Source organism: Hylobates moloch, unplaced genomic scaffold (genome assembly GCF_009828535.3).
Source record: "Hylobates moloch isolate HMO894 unplaced genomic scaffold, HMol_V3 SCAFFOLD_1, whole genome shotgun sequence".
In the NCBI taxonomy this organism is placed as follows: domain Eukaryota; kingdom Metazoa; phylum Chordata; class Mammalia; order Primates; family Hylobatidae; genus Hylobates; species Hylobates moloch.
This window is the reverse complement of record NW_026652276.1, coordinates 94,827,968-94,850,160: the sequence shown is the minus strand read 5'-3', so window position 1 is coordinate 94,850,160 and position 22,193 is coordinate 94,827,968. Positions and strand designations below refer to the sequence as shown.

The following is a 22,193-nucleotide window of genomic DNA, read 5'->3' as shown; positions in this document are numbered from 1 at the left end:
ATCCACCCATCCATCCCACCCCCAACCCCCGCATTCCTCTTTGTATCCCATGGCCTTTTTCAGGGACTAGTACAGCAGGCTTTCAATAAATAATAACCACTACTATTTTATTTACTGCTTACTGTGAGCAAGTCACTATTTTAAGGGCTTTAAATATTGAATGAATTGTATTTTTCCTCTAAAAAGATAGACAATTTTATGTTGTAATAGACACTAAAGACCAAATACAGACTCTTATAAACTGGGTGTTGCTTAAAGCCATTGAAATTAAGGGACTAAGAAACTGAAGGATTTCTTCAGACCGTTCTGAGAAGGTCTGAACACTTCTGGAGTGGATTCTCTGAATGTCTTTTGCATTCAAATGTTTCTGTAATGCCTTCCTGCTCCTGAGGAAAAAAAAAATGATTCTCTCTTCCTGTACCATCACCTAAAGGCCACATTTTATTTTAAGCGCTCTGTCATAGCTCCAGGAATTGTGTGCATTTTTCATAATAACATTTTAAAATATTGATACAGAATCTTAACACAGAACGATTTATTTAGCAATCCATTTACACTCAAAAATGTTGGGCGAGGGGGAATGTCATACCGAGAGAATTTCCTTCTGAATTAACCGAAGAAAATGTTCCCATTTTTATTCTGCTTAATTCTGCCTTTTCCAAATTAGCATATTTTCTACTCTAGCTATAATTCACTGGGCTACTTATCTCGTACTAATATTTACACCATGATCACGAGTGGGTAAGAAAAAAATCTGGCAGCTGGTAAGGTGTCCACTCTGTTTCTCAACTGTGGATTGTTTTTCTCATTTGTATTATGCTGTTAAATATCTCAATAAATCAATGATGGAGAAAAGTATCTCTACAAATTAGGAGGAAAATAACATTACAGAACTATTAGCAAAAATGAGATTTGTGCAACCGATTTTTCCATGCTCTGGACAGTCCCCAGTGCCTGGATTTCCATCTCAGTCAACATTTGAGAGGATAGGAGGGCCTCATCCTTTTTAAAGGCAATTCTGGGCACACAGTCAGCTGCTTGTCAATCACCCAGGCTAGGCTCAGCCCGCTGGGATGTCTGGAGAGCCAGCCTGGTTTCTCTTCCCCACTGAACGAGCTGTGTTACCATCATAGGAAAAGCAAGGGCTGGGCGCAGTGGCTCCCACCTGTAATCCCAGCACTTTGGGAGACTGAGGTAGACAGATCATGAGGTCAGGAGTTCAAGACCAGCCTGATCAACATGGTGAAACCCCGTCTCTACTAAAAATACAAAAATTAACTGGGTATGGTGGCATGCTCCTGTAATCCCAGCTACTCAGGAGGCTGAGGCAGGAGAATCGCTTTATCCTGGGAGGTGGAGGTTGCAGTGAGCTGAGATTGCACCACTGCACTCCAGCCTGGGCAACAGAGCAAGACTCTGTTTCAAAAAGAAAAAAGAAAAGCAATGCCCAGCTGGAAGAAGACAGTCATGACCCCTAAAAAGCCACATCCCCAGATCACTGATCCCCCAAAATGACTGATGCAGGCATCAAGTCCCCTGCTGAGGCCCAGGCTTTGAACTTCCTGTGGGTAATATCCACCTCTGGGCTGGACCTGCCACTTCATGTCTGTGGAAGGAGGAGGTGCCCGCACAGTGGCGTGACTGCAAATCACACCTATCTATCGTGCTTGGTCCTTCCTTCCTGGCTGCCCGAAAGAGCACCTTCCTGGACTCTTGTTACTGAAACATCACTGGAGAAATACCATTAAGAAAGCGGGAAGCCACTGAGAAAGGGACTTTGCAAAATATTCCTAAAGAAGCCACGCTGTCACCACAACCTCCAATCCTGTCCACCTCAGAAGGAAGGCTGAGTGGGAAAAAGCAAGAGCCAGTTCAGCTTCCCATTGAGGTGACTTTTCTTTAAAGAATATAAACTATGTATCTTCATTTTTTACGGTGTGATTTGTCCACTTAAACAAGGGAAGTAAGTGGCTAATATTGAAGATCCTTGAAAAAAGAAATCTTTTCTGTATAAATAGGTTCTGCTATCCATCCATGCTTGTCTCCAGTTGACAGAATGAGTCAGCTGTTAGCTTCTGGTGCCAGCATCTCCCCCCGCCCAAGCGGTAGGAGGCACATCTGTTCCCAGACAATGTCCTAATACACCCAGAAACATGATCACCTCTTTTCTGAATTGAGCTGGAGCCCAGTGCAGCACGTCCAAGGGTCTGCACTCAATTTATCCCTCCAATGCCCAGAACGGAGCTGTGTGCTGCAGGTATTAGGGCTGACGTCATGCCAATACAAAAGTTTGATTTCATGGACAATTAAACAGGGTCTCCATGCTGAATGAAACTGTCATTCACTGCCTGAGATTTCTGGTTCCACGCACTCACACAACCAACCACTTGACTGTCAGCCTGCAGCTCAGAGCAAATGCAAGCCTGTCACTTGTTTATTTCTTAAATACTGCCATTTCTCTTTGTATAAATGGTCAATCCAGGTTAGAAATTTTACTGAAGCAGGTGGGGCCTAAACGCGAGGCTAAATACATCTGATTTTAAAAAAAGACAGTTACCTTCCGTCAGATCCTCATTCTAGGTAGGAGGCAAAATGCATTGCATGTTAAGATGAGGAAGAAAGACAGCCTGTGTTGCAGGCTGACCCCAGGAAGGAGTGGGAAGCCAGGCTGACAAGCTGTCAGAAACGCGCTTATGAGAAAGACAAGCAGCACATGAGGGGACCGGGCACCATCAGAGCCATGGCAGCAGCCCCTCTTGCTGAACCTGCTGACTTGGAACTTCTATGGATATCAAACCTTCAGAGAAATACTGATTTTCTTCCTTATTCACTTGAAAACTCCCGTTGCCAAAGACTGAAATTGAACAAAATCAATGGGGAGGGAACTGGGAAGCCCCCAGGGGACTACCAGTGGACAGTGGTCCAGGCCTCTGGCTGGGGGGTGTCCCCGTCAGGCACGGGACCTGTTCTCCAGCCACCAGCCCTCGTCTCTGGGCTACACACATTATTTAAGAAAAAAGAAAAAAAAACCAATACAATATCTGCCTGCATTGGGTACTTTCTAAATATGTATTTCATGGCTGCTTTGGAGAGGAAAATATATTTATAGTTCCTTTAGTGTCATTCCAGTCTATTGTGTAAATATGTAAATTAGGCTTCATGATCTACCCAGTAAAATGCCTTAGAATAATCTGTGTAAATAAATCATCTGCATATGCCCAGTGCATAGTTTCCAGTGCCTTCCAGGGAGTTTTGCAACACGGATTTGGAGGAAACTTACGCACAGCCAGAGAAAGGAACGTGTGGGCCAGGCTGTGCTGGTGGAAGCTGGTGGCGGTGTCCTTGGGCTCACACTCATGGAGTGCCCTCTCCAGGAATAAGAGGAGATCTGTGCTCTAGTCTGGTGCTAATTTCATTAGCTGCTGTTCATTTCTGTGTTTCCACATGGCCACAGCAACAGGGGCTATGCAGTAGAATGTGCAGGGGTGGAGGGAAGGATGGGGATGGGAGGGCAGGACGCTCCACTGCCATCTGCCCAGGCTGCTCAGGCCCGCTGGCTGCCCTCTCCAAAGCAACAAAGCTGATGAGTGTCTTGTCTCCCAGGGGCAAGGTAGAGACTCAGCTGGATACAGAGACATCAGGCCGAGCCGACCACCTGGGACAGAGGGGCTGCCTGGCACCGAGTGCCCGTCTCCCAGATATTCAGCGGTGAGGGCCCCTGTGTGGCCCCTCATGATACAAAACGGGGCCCATTCATTGCACCTGGAGCAAACCACACCCCGCCTGGAGAACGTCTTGCCAGGGAGCTTTGGTGGGAAAATGAGATGATACAGCATTTAATGTTTTGTGTAATGAGGCCTGTAATGGATGACAGCTGAGATCCAAAGCCCTCAGGTACCGGCAAGGTGTTTAAATATTGACAATCCATAAAGTGTTTCATTTGCCTGAGCTGCTGCTGGCCTTAGTCACAGAAGGGAGGGGGTGTCTTTCTCAACTTCCCATGAAAGAACATGGGTCCCGCGGCCCGCTTGGGTTCCCTTCATGATCCGAAAGGGGAGATCGTTGGTGACCTGCTTTCGAATGTTGAGCAGCCAAGCAGAAGTAAGTGCAGGATCTTCAGCCCTTGCCGAAAAAGCCGGCGTCTTCTTGGTAAGTCTGTTGTCATGTCTTGGTCCCCTGTGGGTCGGTTTCCACACTCTGGCCCCAACCCTGCTGAGCTCAGACTCAGGTGACTTCAGAAGCTTCTCCATGTTAGGCAAGCCCCTCTGAGGCGTGGGCCCAGTGTGAAGCCCTCACCGACGCGCCAATTACTTCTAATCCGCACTTCCTGCCAGGCTCCCTGGGCTGCACCAGTAACCAACAGGCGTCCTGTTCCCTTCGTGCAGCAGGCGGAGCAGCATATGAGAACCTGAGGAGAAAGTCAAGGGCTCCTTCAGCAAGCCTGAGAACCAGCGCCTTATCGCTGCCTGGAAAATGCCAAGATGTGTTCATAGCGTTAAGAGGCTGAGCCCAGGCACCTGCGTCTGGCTGGTGCCGCCCCATCCCACAGGCTGCTCTCCCACACAAGAGTGCTCAAAGACACATTGGTGTGCTTGTCTGAGCAGGCTGGGGAGGACGGACACCGTGGCTTTTTAAATGATTACTTTACGCTGAACATAGCATTTTGAGGTAGCTGAAGAGTCCCAAGAGGTTGTAAGAAACAACGGAGGGCAAGTCTGTGCATCCTTTACCCAATGTCCCCCAGTGGTAACATCCTGCAAAACTGTGCTGCAGTCTCACAACGGGGACATGGGCAGGGATGCGGTCGAGATCCAGAAGGCCTCCTTCTGTGACCCTGTGACAGCCACCCGTCCACTGGGATCCTTAATCTGTAGTCGGCGGGGCAGGCGTTCAGGGAGGAGGAAGTTTCGTAGCCAGGCCCTTCTGTGGTTTTCTGGTGCGGGTGTCTTTTGTTTTTGAGACAGAGTCTCACTCTGTGGCCCAGGCTGGAGTGCAGTGGTGCCATCTCAGCTCACTGCAACCTCTGCCTTCTGGGTTTAAGCAATTCTCCTGCCTCAGCTTCCTGAGTAGCTGGGTCCATAGGTGCGTGCCACCACACCTGGCTAATTTTTTTCTATTTGTAGTAGAGTCTGGGTTTCACCATGTTGGTCAGACTGGTCTTGAACTCCTGACCTCAAGTGATCTGCCCACCTCGGCCTCCCAAAGTGCTGGGATTACAGGCGTCTTAATCTGCTCTCGGCACCATGGGTCCCTGTGGCGATCTGTTGGCTCAAGGACACTTTCTCAGAATGGTTGTAGATACATAAAGTAAAATTGAAAAGGAAACCAATTCTACTGGTGATATGGTTTGGCTCTGTGTCCCCACCCAAATCTCATGTGGAATTGTCATCCCTGGTGTTGAGGGAGGGGCCTGGTGGGAAGTGCTTGGATCACGGGGGTGGGTTTCTCATGAATGGTTTTAGGACCACCCCTTTGGTGCTGTTCTCACAATAGGGAGTGAGTTCTCATAAGACCTGGTTGTTTAAAAGTGTGTGGCACCCCCCTACTCACTCTCTTCCTCCTGCCCCAGCCATGTGGCGTGCCGGCTCCCTGTTGGCTTTCTGCCATGATTGGAAGCTTCCTGGGGCCTCCCCAGAAGCAAAGCCACCATGCTTCCTGTACGGCCCAGAAGAAAAGCCACCATGCTTCCTGTAGAGCCTGCAGAACCGTGAGCCAACTAAACTTTTTTTCTTTATAAATCACTCAGGCTCAGACATTTCTTTATGGCAAGTGAGAACGGAGTCATACAACTGGTAATGCCTACAATCACCTAGAGGCACCTGCAGGTTCCTGGGAACCCGTGTCTCCAGGTAATGCTGGAGGCATGGATTATGGGTGGTTTTCTTTGCACTAACTTGTTTAGCGACGTGGTTCCTTGGAAGACACATGAAGAGCTGGGTTTAGGTGACCTGCGGCCACCCTTATCCCAGCGCAACTCAAAAGTCTACGCTTCATAGACTCATTAGCCAACAAGGCCCAGCAGAGAGTCTACAAATGACTGTGATTTCAATGTAAGGACACATCTAAACAGCATCGTGAAATATCTGCAATGGCTGGGAAGTCATACGAAAGTATTGCTGGAAGTGTCACAGGTCCTTCTATGAGTTATGTGGTTTCTTAGCTACTATTATGCATTGAATTATGTCCCTGCCCCCCACTGCAAATTCATATCTTGAAGTCCTAATCCCCAATACCTCCCAATGAGCTTATTTGGGAATAGGGTAATTGCGGATGTAATTAGTTAGGATGAAGTCCTGCTGGAGTAGGGTGTGTCCCTAGTCTAGTATGACTGGCATCTTCATAAAAGATAAAACTGAGATGCAGATACACATACAGGGAGATCACCATGGGAAGATGAAGGCAGAGATGCGTGAAGCACCTGTCAGCCCCAGATCACCCAGGATGGCTTGTAACCAGCAGAAGCTGGGGAAGAAGTTACAGGAAACAGATCCTCCCTCACAGCCTCAGGAGGAGCCCACCCTGCTGCCACCTAGACTGTGGGCTTCCACCCTCCAGAACTGTGAGATAACCCATGTCTGTTGTGGAGGCTGCCTAGTTTGTGGGACTTTGCTACAGCAGCCCTGGATAACGAATGGGCCTGCATCCATAATTAACGGAAATGCCAAATTCCAGTTAGAGGTCAGTGAAAATAAAATGTGTATTTTCCCCATCCAGGCTTACGGATCTTCTGAATTCCATTTGTGAACGCCTGGATCCTATTTGTTACATCTGTCACTGTGTCAGGACACTCTTTCCCTCCTCCCCCACCAAACTGCTTTTGAAAGATTATTAGTTACAAGTGCCTTCTAGAAACTTTTTTTTTTTTGAGACGGAGTCTTGCTCTGTCACCGAGGCTGGAAGAATTGAGGAAGAAATCGGTGCTCTCCCTGGATATGGGAAGGAAAGTGTCTGAAGTGGTTTCTTAAGTCTGGGGTGCTCCCTGCCACTGGCTCCCTCCCCCTTGGCCTCCACAAAGCCTCAGTTTGGCCCCAGAACCCACACGTCTCAGCTCCTGTCAATCTCCAAAAGTGCTCTTGAATCAAAGTCGTTAGCAAAGGGCCAGCTGGCTGTGTGAGGGGCCATGGGCTTTCACAGGCAGTGACCATAGGAGGCCCCTGCCAAACTCACATCCTTTACCAACTCAGGACCCTCTGTTTCCACAACAGGACAGTTGCCCTGCTCAAAAGATACTCTCAGGGTCCCCCAGGCGAGCATGTCTGGATTTCTGAGTTATTGAGCCAAAGAAATGTTTATGTTGCCTTTGGCTTTTTCACGCTTACGCACTAGGTTTCTCCTTAGAAGTTTCTAGAAGGCGGCTGGGTGCGGTGTCTCAGGCCTGTAATCCCATCACTTCGGGAGGCCGAGGAGGGTAGATCACTTGAGGTCAGGAGTTTGAGACCAGCCTGGCCAACATGGTGAAACCCCCTCTCTACTAAAAATATAAAAATTAGCCAGGCATGATGGCGGGTACCTGTAATCCCAGCTACTCGGGAGGCTGAGGCAGGAGAATTGCTTGAACCCAGGAGGCAGAGGTTGCAGGGAGCTGAGATTGCACCACTGCACTCCAGCCTGGGTGACAGAGACAGACTCCGTCTCAAAAAACAATAATAATAAAATAAAATAAAATAAAATAAAAAAGTTTCTAGAAGGCACTTGTAACTAATAATCTTTCAAAAGCAATTTAGTGGGGGAGGAGGGAACAAGTGTCCTGACACAGTGACAGATGTAGCTTTGGGGTCTTTCCTCTTGGTCTAATAGCCTGTTTAAGTATTAGACTAAAGCAGTTCCTAGCACCGTGGTCAATCTGGCAGGCGGGGTTTGATGGTTTGCTTCCTGAATAGCGTCCCTGACATATCACATATTTTCATGCTCAGATGTTCACGATTAACTGTGCAACCATCTGAAGGTCATATTGGAGCTGTTCCGTCCTTTCTGTCTTAGGTGATACCCTCTAGCTCCAAGCAGTCATATCCGACGCACCCGATCAGAAACTCATTTCCCAAAAATGCCCATTCTTAGTTATTAAAGGCAAATGGAAGGAAGGGTGAAAAAAATTATTTCGGTGAATAGGGCTGGAAATGGATCTTAGACCTCATTTTCGGAAGCCTAAAAAATGAAGCAAACGATGTGTCAGTTTCACTATTAATAAAAATCTTCGTATTATCAGAAACAAGCCCAATGCTTTCCATCTCAGCTGCAAACGTTTAGAACCCTGACATGAGTCCCTGAAAACATTCATGGATGAATTCGAAAATGCCTTTTAGTGTCCCTAAGTTCTCATTCACCTGTTTCTAGGAATAACCATTATCATCCTAAGTAAGTGTCCTGGGGCTAAAACATCCCAAAGCGTATGCCCTTAAGGTGAATGGCACAGTTGTGACAATGAAGGCTGGGAGGAGCTGAGTGAGCCCTGAACATCTTCTTTCACCAAAACCACCCTCTTGATCTCAGCTTTGTTGGGGGAAAATGCTGAAAGAGAGAGTGATGGAAGCCCCTGACACAGTCTTAGAAGCATCTCCGTCAGCTGGGCTGAGACCCCGTTTGTGGGGCCCGCCACCCTACCTGAGGGCCGGGCCTCGATCACGTAGCCCGTGGTGGGTGTGTCGCCAGAGTGTCCCTCAGTCCACTGCAGCGTCAGTTCAGAGGCGGACTTGGTGACCAGGACATCTCTAGGCGAGCCCGGGGATCCTGCGGGATAAAGAAGAAAAGAGAGGTGAGGCATCAGCCCTGGGGGGCTCACATCCCACCCCGTGAGATTTCACAGTGGGGGTCAGACCGGTTGAGGCTGCAGAGTGTCTGGGCAGGTAACTTAACCTCACACAGCCATGGTTTTTCAATCTTAAAAACAGGGAGGCAAGGCCAGGCGTGGTGGCACATGCCTGTAAGCCACTTTGGGAGGCTGAGATAGGTGGATCGCTTGAGCCCAGGAGTTTGAGACCAGCCTGGGCAACATTGCAAAAACTTGTCTCTACAAAATACAAAAAAAGTAGTCAGGTGTGGTGGCTTACACCTGTAGCCCAGCTACTCAGGAGGGTGAGGTGGGGGGATCGCTTGAGACCGGGGAGGTGGAGGCTGCAGTGAGCTATGATTGTGCCGCTGCACTCCAGCTTGGGTGACAGACCCTGTCTCAAAAAAAAAAACAACAACAACAAAACCTGAAGAGGGCCTGAAAGAGCTGGCACGCACAGGGCACCCTGCACTGTGCCCGGGACTAAGCAGCACTCCCTGAATGCCGGTTCTGCAGCCCATGCCTTCCTGTCTTTAAACAAAGGGCAGAACAGTTGGATAAGTGGGAACTTACATGCTTCTTCCCCATGACCTGGACAACTTTAAAATTTTCTGATTTATTTCAAATGCCAAATTCAATTATTTTCCTCTTAAGATTTCTCCCCCCCCCAAAAAAAACAACTAAAACTTTACATGCTTTATATTTAAGAATGTGCTCATGGATGTAACAAGTCCACCTGCAAAGTCCATGTTGACACATGCTTTTGAAGACATCCATGTTGCCCAGACATCCCCGAGTTGATGCCAGCTCTCGGCCACCAACATCGCCTTGCTGAGCATGTAGACGGATCTCAGCTCAGTGAAGCAGGAGGCGGGAGGCTAAAGTTGCAATTGACATTGTCTGCCCCTGGAGTTCCACTTACCCTCGGCTGGCCCTGCTGTGATATTGGCTTGGAGCTCGGGCCCGTAGGTGATGGTCCGCGCTTGGACACGGAAGAAATATGTCACTCCCTTGGTGAGGTCCCGCACCTTCAGCCAGCGCTGCCAGTTCCCTCTCACTTCCACGGTCACCACCTTGCTCACCCCTGCAGCCGCCAGAAGCAAAGGAAAGAAAGGGGTTCAGCCTGGAGAAGCAACTGTCCACCGTCTGTTCTGTTGTGATAACAAGGAAAGCGGTCCCTGCAGTTTGCTAAGGAAGTATTTCTTACAATTAGGAGGAGTTTACGTGTCAGCACAGATAAGTGTAATTAGAGCTTAAGCTTGATAAGTGGGTGCTGACAAAAAACAACTGTGGCTTACAACACAAAAGGGGGAGGCTGCCATCTCAGGAATGATATGGGGGGGGGAAGGGTGGGGGGAGGAGCCGGCGGGGGGAGCGGGGCGGTCCTGCCAGTCTCCAGGTTGGACACTCCGGGGAACATCCCTTCCCACTTGGCCCTGAGCTGTGCAAAGTCCGGTGTCACTTGTATGGTGACTGCAAGCTTCCTGACATAGTCACGAGGGAAGGGAGTGATAGGGTTTGGCTGTGTCCCCACCCAAATCTCACCCTGAATTGTAATAATCCCCACATGTCAAGGTGGGGCCTGGGGGAGATAATTGAATCACGAGGGCTGTTTCTACCATTCTGTTCTCCTGGTAGTGAATAAGTCTCATGAGATCTGATGGTTTTATAAATGGGAGGTTCCCCACACACGCTGTCTTGCCTGCCACCATGTAAGACGTGACTTTGCTTCTTCTTTGCCTTCCACTATGATTGTGAGACCTCCCCAGCCATGTGGAACTGTGAGTCCATTAAACCTCTTTCCTTTATAAATTACCCAGTCTCAAGTATGTCTTTATTAGCAGTGTGAGAACAGATTAATACAGGGTGCGTATACAAGACGTAGGAAGATACTCCATCTAGTTAGACCCCACGAGGAGGCTACAGCCTGCCTGGGTTGGCCAACTTGTGGCCTCCGGGCCTCAAATGAGTCATGAGAACTTCATCTGTGGACTCTGAAGCCAGGATTTAAAAAATTAATTAATTTCACTACAAGTATTGATGCCTCGATTTAGAGGATGATGGCAACATAGAGACAAACGTCCTCAAACCTATGGGATGTTATAAACAAGTGATCATGCAAAAGTCTTGCTGGTTGTATTACCTAGAAATAGAAAATGGAGATTTCACATTTTGGGGGAGAGAGACGATAAATACTGAAAATTACACATATGCAGCATTTTCCAGAAGGAAAAATCAAGTTCTTTGGTTAAACAAGTTTGAAAATGATGCATTTAAAAAAATTAAAAGTTAGATAAGTTCTCAACTGCTGGACTTCTCAGAACTTTCAATGGATTAATCTCCACCAGGCAGCTCTTGGAGGAGGATATCAAGATGTGGTACTTCCAGGATGGACCGATTGGCAGAGCTCATTTTCCAAGAAGCATCCTTAAGAAGAGCTGCCCTTGGTGAGTGGCACCCACCGTTCTGAGTCCACCTGCCCAGCTCTGCCCTCCTGCTGTCAGCCCTGAGAAACGGCTGTCCTTGGTACGGGAGGGTCGTGCGCTGCTAGTCAGCTCCTGGAATACCCCAGTCATCTCCACTTCAGAAAAGAACAAAGTGCCTTCCTACTACAAAACAGGTCCATCTTTCAAAGCCATCAAAGCAAATTTCTCTTATCCTAAAAATCTCCAACATACCTTCTAGCTGGTTCAATGTTTTCATATTATGCCTTTTATCAAACATGTATTCAGCTAAATCATTTTCTTCCAAATAATTTCAGAGCAATTTTGGCTATTTTTTTTTTTTGAGATGGAGTCTTTCTCTGTCATCCAGGCTGGAGTGCAGTGGTGCGATCCCAGCTCACTGCAACCTCCGCCTTCTGAGTTCAAGCGATTCTCCTGCCTTAGCCTCATGAGTAGCTGGGATTACAGGTGCATGCCACCATGCTTGGCTAATTTTTGTTATTTTTAGTTTCACCATGTTGGCCAGGCTGGTCTTGAACTCCTGACCTCAAGTGATCCGCTCACCTCAGCCTCCCAATGTGCTGGGATTACAGGCATGAGCCACCGTGCCCGGGGCCAATTTTGGCTACTTTTGAGTGACCTCCCGAATCTGGGTTTTCCTGTAGAGGAATGGGGCATGTGTGCCCAGAGCCTGACCCTGATCTTCCATTGCTGAGAGGTGATAAGGATGGCAGTTTGTGCACACAGTGACTGTCATCAACACACAAACTGGGTCCTGTCCAATGTAAAGTGATTTTAGAGAGCAACTTTTTTTTTTTTCATTGTTAAAAATGCCTTCCTTCTCCCTGGAGCAAAAACAAACCCAGGTACAGATTTTGTAAATTCTATCCCAACAGGAGGCAGAGCCAGCCTGGACTTCTCCTCATCTCAGGGGTGTCAGAATTTTATGTATTTAATCAATTTTTAAACCATGCCCCGCACTACAAAGCCTCAGGGTACAATCCCATAAACCATCGCCATTTAAAACATTTTAAAAAACATAAAACTAGCTCTGCCATAAAATCGGATTCCCAAGCACATGGCTGAATGCTCAAGTGGCCTGGTGCTCCAGGTGGCCTGGCGCTCAGGGTGGTGTGGTGCTCTGGGTGGCCTGGCACTCTGGTGGCCTAGTGCTCTAGGTGACCTGGCACTCTAGGTGTTATGCTGCTCCAGGTGACCTGGTGCTCTAGGTAGCCTGGTGCTCAGGGTGGCCTGGTGCTCCAAGTGGTGCGGCATTCCAGTGGCCTGGTGCTCCAGGTGGTGTGGCACTCTGGGTGGTGTGATGCTCCAGATGGCCTGGTGCTCCGGGTGGCCTGGTGCTCCGGGTGGGGTGGTGCTCCGGGTGGCCTGGTGCTCCAGGTGGCTTGGTGCTCCAGGTGGGGTGGTGCTCTGGGTGGCCTGGTGCTCTGGGTGGCCTGGTGCTCCGGGTGGCATGGTGCTCCGGGTGGGGTGGTGCTCTGGGTGGGGTGGTGCTCTGGGTGGCGTGGTGCTCCGGGTGGCGTGGTGCTCCGGGTGGTGTGGTGCGGTGCTCTGGGTGGCCTGGTGCTCCGGGTGAGGTGATGCTCCGGGTGAGGTGGTGCTCCGGGTGGCTTGGTGCTCCGGGTGGGGTAGTGCTCCGGGTGGCCTGGTGCTCCAGGTGGCATGGTGCTCCGGGTGGGGTGGTGCTCCAGGTGGCGTGGTGCTCCGGGTGGCGTGGTGCTCCGGGTGGTGTGGTGCGGTGCTCCGGGTGGCCTGGTGCTCCGGGTGAGGTGATGCTCCGGGTGAGGTGGTGCTCCGGGTGGCCTGGTGCTCCGGTGGTGTGGTGCTCCAGGTGGTGTGGTGCTCCAGGTGGTATGGTGCTCCAGGTGGTATAGTGCTCCAGGTGGTGTAGTGCTCCAGGTGGTGTAGTGCTCCGGGTGGTGTGGTGCTTCAGGTGGCCTGGTGCTCCGGGTGGTGTGGTGCTCCAGGTGGTGTGGTGCTCTGGGTGGCCTGGTGCTGCAGGTGGTGTGATGCTCCAGGTGGTGTGGTGCTCCGGGTGGGGTGGTGCTCCGGGTGGTGTGGTGCTCCGGGTGGTGTGGTGCTCCAGGTGGCCTGGTGCTGCAGGTGGTGTGATGCTCCAGGTGGTGTGGTGCTCCGGGTGGGGTGGTGCTCCGGGTGGCCTGGTGCTCCAGGTGGTGTGGTGCTCTGGGTGGGGTGGTGCACCAGATGGCCTGGTGCTCTGGACAATGTGATGCCCCAGGGGTTCCAGGCGTGTTCCCTAGAGTGACGGGGATGGCCAGGGATGGCCCTGGGCTCTGCCCAGCACACAGGATGAGCCATGACTGTGTGCCCAGTGGAGTGACTAGAGGAGCTGCCCATACTGGGTAAATGCTGTACCCTCTACTTCCCTTGGCCGGACTGGTCAATGCCCAGCCAGGAGTTTGCAGATGTCTACCCCAGGCACAGCCCTGATTCTGGGTAAGGAGGTGTGGAAAGAGGTCAGAAGACCCTACAGAGCCCCTACCAGGTGAGATCACTGTTTACTTTGTAACTATCTTTACTACATTTTAAAATATTTTGTCCTCACAATATACTTCAAGTAGGTAGCAATTCACACACACACGCACGCACGCACACACACACACACACACAAATATAAACATATGGATCATTTCGTGGCAGTCTTTATAAGAGAACCACCATGACCACATGACCACAGCAAGTGAATATAATTCCAGCCCAAATCAAGGACGCCTGATGTTTCACTGCGTTTGTAACCATTTCTCTGGGACACACACAGACTCCATGAGCAAAATACTGAAAGTCACGTGGAGGCCCAGTTACCGCCTTTGTGGCTCCCCACTGGGAATCGTGATGCAATAGTGAAGGGGTGAGGGTCTGGATTTTTCAGAGTCCCCCATGCAGGCACAGCTGTCTCCTGGGGGCCTCTGGGAGGAGCAGACAGGAGTGCAGCCCCTCCGGGTGAGAGCAGGAGCAGCGGCCGTGGGGTGAGGCTGGTCCGGGTGTGGAGGTGCAGGGCAGTGAGGGCTGGATGGTGTGACCTCCACAGGGCGCAAGAAGCTGCTTTGCTTTTTCCCAGTCATTGCCTTCTGTTCAACCACCCTGCTCTTGGCCACACTCCATCATGTGGCACTGTGGTCCTTTCCGGGCTATCCCGGCATCCTCCCACATTCAGCAGAGTTCACCTCCTCCCTTCCCCAGCCCCAGCAGGCCGAGACACTCAGAAATGCCTGCAGGCAGAGAGCAGCCGCCAGGATGAGGGCTTCCTGAACCACATTCCTGCCAAGGCCAATTGTGAAATCTGCAGTCAGCTGGGAGGAAGAGAGAATGCAGGAACGGGGATGGGAGTGGTCTGAAGCCCACTGCTTGCTCCCTGTGTGAGGCTGGGCAGGGCATGTGATCTCTGCGGAGTCCTCAGTTTCTCCCTCTGCTCTGAGTTTGGCAGCGCTTACCTCATAGGACCACAGTAAGGAGTGGAGCGAGGTGGATGAGTGGGAGTGCCCAGCCGATAGTCAGGACCCCAACTCTGACTATTGTCTAAGAATGCATCAAGTAATAGGTGCTCCATGATCAATATGGACTCCTCACCTGCTGTACCTCTCTCATGCATGGCTGTGAACCAAACCACTCCAAAACCAAGTGGCTCAAAACCACCACCACCAAACCAGCTCCTGTACCGCAGAGCAGTCCTTTGGCCAGGCTGGCCTGCACTGGACTCAGCATGTCTGCGGTCACACGGTGAGTCTCACCGGGGGTTGGCTGGCCCAGGTGGCCCTTCTCCCATGCTGGGCCGTGGGTGGCTGTCACCCCACAGGCCAGCCCAGGTGTGTTCACATGGTGGCTGGGTTCCAAGGGCAGCAGGAGGGCCAGGGTGCCTCCCACGTGCAAACGCTTTTGAATCCACTTGCCTCATGACAGCTATTGTCCCGCTGGCTAAAGTGAGTCCCGTGGCCCAGTGCAGAGTCGGTGTAGGGTGACTCCACCCAAGGCCTGGACTCAGAAAGGAGCGATGGGCCCCTCCGCCTCTGCCACCTCCACGTTCACCACCCACCAATTGGGGATCTTCATCAGATGCCACTGCTTTGGCCCCCCGATGAGATATAAGCTGACTCAGTGAGTCTGAGCTGCCATCCTCTCTTGATCCACGTTCTTTTGGTGTATGTGGCTGTGGGATGTGGCTCATCGGACAGGCCTGGGGTTAGTGTCTCGGTGAGCCAGGGTTCTGGCCAATACCATCAGGGGAGGCAGGCGAGCACCAGGGTCCCGAGGCTCTGCTGGCATTCGTGGTGAGGAGGGCCTTCCCCAGGTAGCCATGAGGTCCACCAGAGTGGCACCGGGGGGAGGGGAGGGGGCAGGGTTGCTGAGTCCTGCCCGAGGGAGAAGCCAGAAGGGGTCTGGAACCTATAGCCAGACTCAGGCTCATCCCGGCTGGAGCTGGACCATGGCTGATGGTGCCTGCAGCCTGACGGTGTTGTGGCGGGAAAGACCCCGGCGGGGGCCCCATAGCTTAGTCAGAGCCAGGTGTCATGTCTAGGGGCAGCTCTATAAGGCCATTGGGTAGGGGCTGGACGCCTCATGTCACCAGCACCACTGGGCAGCCCCCACCTGGATCCGCTGCTTGACTGATGTGCAGGAATCGGAAGTCTGGAACGTGCCCAAGCCCCCAGCAAGCCCACACGTGGGGGGCGTCTGCATGGCTTGTTCTTCCTGACACCCAGGGAGGCCTGATGAAGCTGTTTCTGCTGAGTTCCTGGCCGCCCCTCAGCTTGCAGAGCCAAGGAGGGAGCTGCGAAGAAAGACAGTGCCCGCTCCCCTCTCGCTCTCATCTCAGAGCACACTGCCTTGGTTGCAAAGCCAGGAAAATCCAGGCTGAAGGAACCAGCCCTTCGCAACAGACAAAAGAGACACAAGGCTGGTGACGGACGGTCTTGTTATTTGTGAAAAGAGGCAAAAACCGTTGTGACTAAAGTGACTCCACCTGTTGTCATCCAGGGGCGAGACAGGCCCCATACTCGGCTGTGCAGCCAGTGATTTGTCTAGAATATAAAACGCTTTAGTGAATCCTCCTCCAGCCCCAACTCTGAAGTTCACCTTCACATTTACTTTCAGAAACACAAGGGCTCCAGATGCTTTCTGGCCATCATAGAGCAGTTTAGGCCTTGGCTCTGGACTCAGAACACCTGGGTTCAAATCCCAATCCTCTTCATCATTTTCAAAACGCAGGCCTTGGGCAAATGTCTTCGTGGCTCTGAGCCCAATCTCTCTGTCTGCGGGAGGAGAAGCAAAGCTGCAGCCACAGTGTAGAGCTGTTCTGAGGATTTGGAGATAGTGGATATTAAGTGCTTAGCACAGTGCCCGATTCAAGCTCAACAAACATCACTTATCACTGTGATTATACCTGGGGGGTGCCTGTGTATAGCGAGAACACAGAACGCCCGTGTGAGCAGGACGTGCTGAAAGGATTGTCTAAAAATCTTCCGAATGCTTTGAGTTTCCCAGTGATGCGAAAACTGTCATGAAACGAACAAGAAACGCCAACACTGGAAACACAAGGTGCGCAGGGTCTTGTTTCTGGGAGACTGGGCTGAGGGGAAGGTTTGGTAGAAGCCAGAAGCAATTCTAGGGGAGTGAAAGTGCAGAGAGAAGAGGACCCAACACATCGAGGCCCCTGTGCGGCACTTCCAACTGGGTAATGACCCATGGAATGGCCTTGCCTGGAATGAAGTACTTTTTTTTTTTTTTGAGACAGAATCTCACTCTGTCACCAGGCTGGAGTGCAGTGGCGCAATCTGGGCTCACTGCAGCCTCCACCTCCCGGGTTCAAGCCATACTCCTGCCTCGGCCTCCTGAGTAACTGGGACTACAGGTGCACGCCACCATGCCCAGCTAATTTTTGTTTTCTTTTTCTTTCTTTCTTTCTTTTTTTTTTTTTTTTGAGACAGAGTCTCGCTCTGTCGCCCAGGTTGGAGTGCAGTGGCGTGATCTCGGCTCACTGCAACCTCCGCCTCCCAGGATTAAGCAATTCTCTGCCTCAGCCTCTGGAGTAGCTGGGATTACAGGTGCATGCCACCTACCACGCCCAGCTAATTTTTGGTATTTTTAGTAGAGATGGGGTTTCACCATCTTGGCCAGGCTACTCTTGAACTCCTGACCTGGTGATCCACCCACCTCGGCTTCCCAAAGTGCTGGGATTACAGGCGTGAGCCCCCGCGCCCGGCCCATGAAGTACTTTCTCACAAGACTCAGAGCAACAGCCTAGGAGAGAAGCTCAGAGGCACATACCACGGAGTTTCCAGGAAGATTCTGCAAATGCATTAACACAGAAGGCTGGGGAGGAGAACCAGTCACTTATTTGAGGAAGAATGGGAAAACTTGAGCTGTCTTTGATTAGGAAGGACTCGTAGGTCAATCAGAACTATGATGCTTTCACAGTCATTTCTCATTTGAATGGTCCTCGTTGGTTATGACCCTTGAAAAGGCATTTGTAACATAGGCTCATGGAACCCATGTGTGTCTCCAAAATTCTCTACTGTTTCTCCCTGCAGGACAAGCAAGAGCAAATGGCATGCCTGCTTCTGGGCCTCTGCTGTGGGACCTCAAAGGCAGCCTTGTCCAGGCCCCCTGGCTCCCAGGCAGGTGCTGGGTGCTCGGAAGGTCACAACAGATCCCAGCCGCCCCTCGAAGCAGCCACACTAAATCCGCGTCCCTCCGGTGCCCTCTCTGCTGGTTCAAAAACCACGCCCACATCTCACCTCTACTGTTATTTACCAAAGTCCATCAATTGTCTAAGATGCTATTTTTTTTTTTCTTTCTCAGATTTTCACATCTCTGATTTGGGATGCAGCTCAGAATTGATGACACAAAAGTACTGGGCCCTAGTTTATTGGGAACATTTTTTCTTTCCGAGCACTTCATAAAATAACGATGAATCTTACAGTGAATGGCATCTGAGATTCAGTGAAATAAAAATCTAGTGTTTAAATTTTCTTCATCAAATCAACTCCCTGTTTCATCTAAATGTGCTTATTTTAAAAGGAAACTTTTATCATGGCTTTAAATGGAGCGCCGATATTCTTTGATGTACTGGTTGTATTTTTTCCTCCCAGACATTAAATAATCTATAATTTTTACAGTCTGTCTGTGTATATTACAGGGGGAAACTTGCCCTGGGCCATAAGGCAGAGACAGCTGGACTTGTATTTCACCCCAGTGTGGTGAGAAAGAAGTGCCTCCCAGACCAGAATCTTCGGTGGACACATTGGTGTCTAGATGGCAGGAGAGAGGGACACAGAAGGCATCGGAATAATACCTGAGCAGGGTGTGCACTGACCCAGCAGGTGCAGAGCAATGGCCACGTGCACAGCAGGGCAGAACCACCTGCCCCCCAACCCCATTCCTCCGCTTCACAGCCATAACCCCACCGGCTCCACCTTCAACGCACACCCCTGATCTGACCCCTCCTCCCCTGCCCCCACACCGTTCCCCTTCTTGCCGCTCTCCTGTAGGATGATGCTACAGCCCCGGCCGGCCTCCTCACTCCCTGGTCTACAGAATCTCTGCCACCCGTTCTCCTCTGAGCCATCTGCATTCCACCTCCCGTTTTCACCTGTCACTCATTGTCAAGCCCCTGACATTTCCTCTCTCAAAGTCTTCTGTGTTGGAAACACCTTCCCTGTTCTTCTCTGGAAGCTGTTTCCGGTTGATCTAGGAAGTGTGGAGATGAGCGACAGCTTCCTTCGATCGTGGCACTGAGATGGGGGATTCGGCCCGAGGGATCCTGGTCTTGGGGAGGTCAGGTCCTCCTGCTCCTGTTTCACTCTCCAGTGGGATATGCCATAGCCCCGTGTGCTGTGGCCTGCAGTGCCTGCGCCCCACTCACCAAGCTCCAGCCACCAGCACCACCAGAGCTCTGCCCACCGTGGGTCCCTGGATTGGCGGATCCTCCCATCAGAAGATCTTCTGCGGGATTCTTGTGTGTCCGGGCCCTTGTCACTCCGGTCTCTTCCCTAAGCCTCTCGTGTTAGCCCTCCTCTCTTTCCTCCAAAGCATTGATCACGCTCGGGCTGTTGTTTGCTGGTTTAATTACCTGTGTGTTACCTCTGCCCTGGAATAGGAACTGCCTGGATGCAGGAAGCCAGGGTCCTGATAAACAAGCCAGTCAAGATCCTGGCTTTCCTGGGTCCTTTGATTCCAGCATCTGGAGCAGGTCTTGGCTTTTCCAGCATGTAGAACAGGAGCTTCATAGATGTCCACTGAGGGGACAGATGAGCGAGGGGAGCACCAGGGTGCTAAGACAGGGGGATGCCAGCATCCCTCCTAGGATGGATGGAAGGCCCTGTGGCTTCAAGTGGAACCCTGGGTGGTCTCTGTCGGCGACCACAGGACAAACATCTCGAGAGGAACAGGAGAGGAATGTCTTGGGTGTGACAGAGACAGGGTCAAGGGTGTATATGACATGGCTCCACACGGAGAGTGCCGTTCTGGTCTCAGAAAACAGAGGTCTGGTCTTGGCTCAGCTTTTCCTCACAGGCCTTTCCCCGTGAGTCCCCGCTCCCCACGCACTCAGCTCCGGCCCCTTCCAGCTCAGATTCCAAAACCCCCCACTTCAGGCGCCAGAAGGCTCCTGGCCCACAGAGGCAGTCAGGCGCGGCTCACTGTGTAGACTGTAGAGGGTTGGGCACTGGTGTGGCCCACACTCCCATCTCCCCAACCCCGGGTCTTACCTTGCACAGGGGCCAAGGGCTCGTACACCACCCGATAGCCCTGCAGGATGCCGTTGGCCGCCGCAGGCTCGCCCCAGGACACGTTGAGCGTGGTGGAGGTTATTTCTGAGAATGCCAGAAAGCTGGGCGCCCCAGGGGCTGGGAGAATAGAACACAAAGTGACTTTTACGGAGGCTCCTTTATAGATCATATACATACATGTCTGTGCCTCCGTATAGAATAAAAAATGTTATTAGATGTTATTTTCAACTCAGTAAAAGTCTAAATGCCATAAAATGAAAAGATTTATTGATCACCTCAGAACTTCCGAGGATCAATCAGACACGCAGACCCTCCTGAGAAGAGTGGAGAAAATGACAGTGTTTAAACACAAAGGGGCTTGAGAGACAAAACGGCAAAGGTATAAAAATGAATAATAGATGGAAACAGAAAATGAAATGCAGGGAGCTCCATTTTCTAGCAACTGCTGGAGGATTCCAGAGGCTCTAGTCCTGCTCTTTGCCGGAGAGATGGAGCTCTGTGATGGATGAAGCCTCTCTTGACCCCTCCTCGCCTCTCCCTCAGAGGCCTGGGGGATTTGGAGGACACCCCTGGCTCCTGCACGTGAAATCTCCCACCACACTCTCCTGGCTGAGTGTCCCCCTGGGTCTGCAGCAGGGAGGGAGCTGGTGGAAATATCTAGAGCTACAGAAGGTCAGCTGTGTGGCCGGGGTGATGTGGAGCCTGCTGGCAGCTCCCCCTCTGCCTGGGCACCGTGTAAGGTGGGCGTGTACTGGGGCTGCCCCTACCAGACAGCCTAGGTGGGGGACCTACTCTCCTCGCCCCAGTGCCCCTCGCTGCTCAGAAGTGCCTGTGAAGTGGCGCCCACCCTCCTCCCTCTCTGCCCTTCCTCCAGTCTCTGGGACCCATAGCTGTGACCTGCCAGGCTGGCAGTGCTCAACGTGGCTCTACCCTCATCTCTGCCCACAGATCTGCCCGCATCCTTCCAGCTCAGATGCGGGCACTGGATGAAGCCAAAGGAAGTGGTCCTTGCAACCTGGTTGTGGTCAGCACGTGGGAGTGTGATGCCAAGGGGCCTTGATTCCCGGAGTCCACTGTCTGTGGGTCGGCTGAGCCCACGGGATGTCGGAAGGCCCTGAGCCCTGCGTCTCTGCCCACAGTTCCCAGACCTCACTCTCCCGGTCTCTCAGACTTCCAGAATCCTACAGAGGGCCTTGGAGAGCTCCTCAGAGCCCAAGGCCAAGCAGCTTCACAGCATCTTCCAGGCTGCTAGGACACTGAGATGCGCTGGAAGAGAGGTTGGCTGAGAACAGGCACCGCGCCCTGTGCATGGAGATGAAGCCACAGCAGCGCAGCGCCTGTCCGAGCCCTCGGGACTGGCCCGTGGCGTGCACGTAGTGAGCAGTCTCCAGCGGTGGTCTGTGGCCCTGAGACCCAGGGGAACGCCCGTCGCTGTGGCCTGGCCTTGCTGCCTGAGGAGCCTATCCCCAAGGATCTGGACATGCTATCAGGCGACTCTGATGAGAAGTTCCATTCCTTGGAGGAAGTGGAATGGATGCTGTCAGTTATGAACAAGGCCTCGCTGCAGACTCAACGCCCTCTTCCCCTCTGAATCTCCAGGGCTCTGGAAAAAAGCATGCATTGCTCCAACCCACCTAACATTTATTTAGTGCCACTGTGTACCAGTCTGAGGTCAGGCACAGGGAGAACAAATGAGCCAAACCCAGTCCTGCCCATCCAGAAACTCCCAGCTACACAAAAGGTGTTGCCTTCCGCCTGGGCGGGCCAGGAGCCACTGTGTGAGGGGACCTGAGCTGGCGCTCTCAAAACACGTGTCCAAGGAGGCCTGCCCAAAGGAAACCCGCCTTCCTCCTACCAGCCTGGTGGGTGCGCCCCTGCTGGGGGTCACTCCTGGGCCCATCTCCGGCGGCGTTGAAGGCTGATATGCTGACAAGGTACTTGGTATGGCTGGTCAGGTTCTTCAGCCTCACCACGGGCTCGGGGAGGAACAGGACCTTCATTTTCTCTGTTTCGTTCTGGCTGTCTGCCTCCCAGTAGTAAATCTGTTAGGAAGAGCAAGAGGTTGGGGTGGGCCCTGGGGAAGCCTTCCAGGAAGGGTGGCCACTGAGTGTAAGGTCAGAGTGAGGGGGTGAGCTGAGTTCTGGGGTGAGCTGTGTCTGGGTGGGAAGGTGGAAATTCTCCCTCCCAGAGGAATTAGGGAGAAGCTGAGGCTACTGTGCA

The 22,193-nt window shown here is 51.7% G+C and overlaps 1 protein-coding gene across 5 annotated transcripts in view; it reads right to left on the bottom strand.

Annotated features, from left to right (window-relative positions):
• The window catches only part of SDK1 (sidekick cell adhesion molecule 1), a 659,503-nt gene that overhangs the window by 37,128 nt on the left and 600,182 nt on the right, over positions 1 to 22,193 (bottom strand). For all 5 annotated transcript variants that reach the window (XM_058442285.1, XM_058442281.1, XM_058442284.1 and 2 more), the window contains 4 exons: positions 21,829 to 22,015; positions 19,953 to 20,090; positions 9,690 to 9,851; positions 8,602 to 8,727 (listed from right to left, as the gene is read on the bottom strand). In XM_058442285.1, the coding sequence (XP_058298268.1) occupies positions 8,602 to 8,727; positions 9,690 to 9,851; positions 19,953 to 20,090; positions 21,829 to 22,015 (613 nt within the window). The remainder of the gene's footprint in view (positions 1 to 8,601; positions 8,728 to 9,689; positions 9,852 to 19,952; positions 20,091 to 21,828; positions 22,016 to 22,193) is intronic.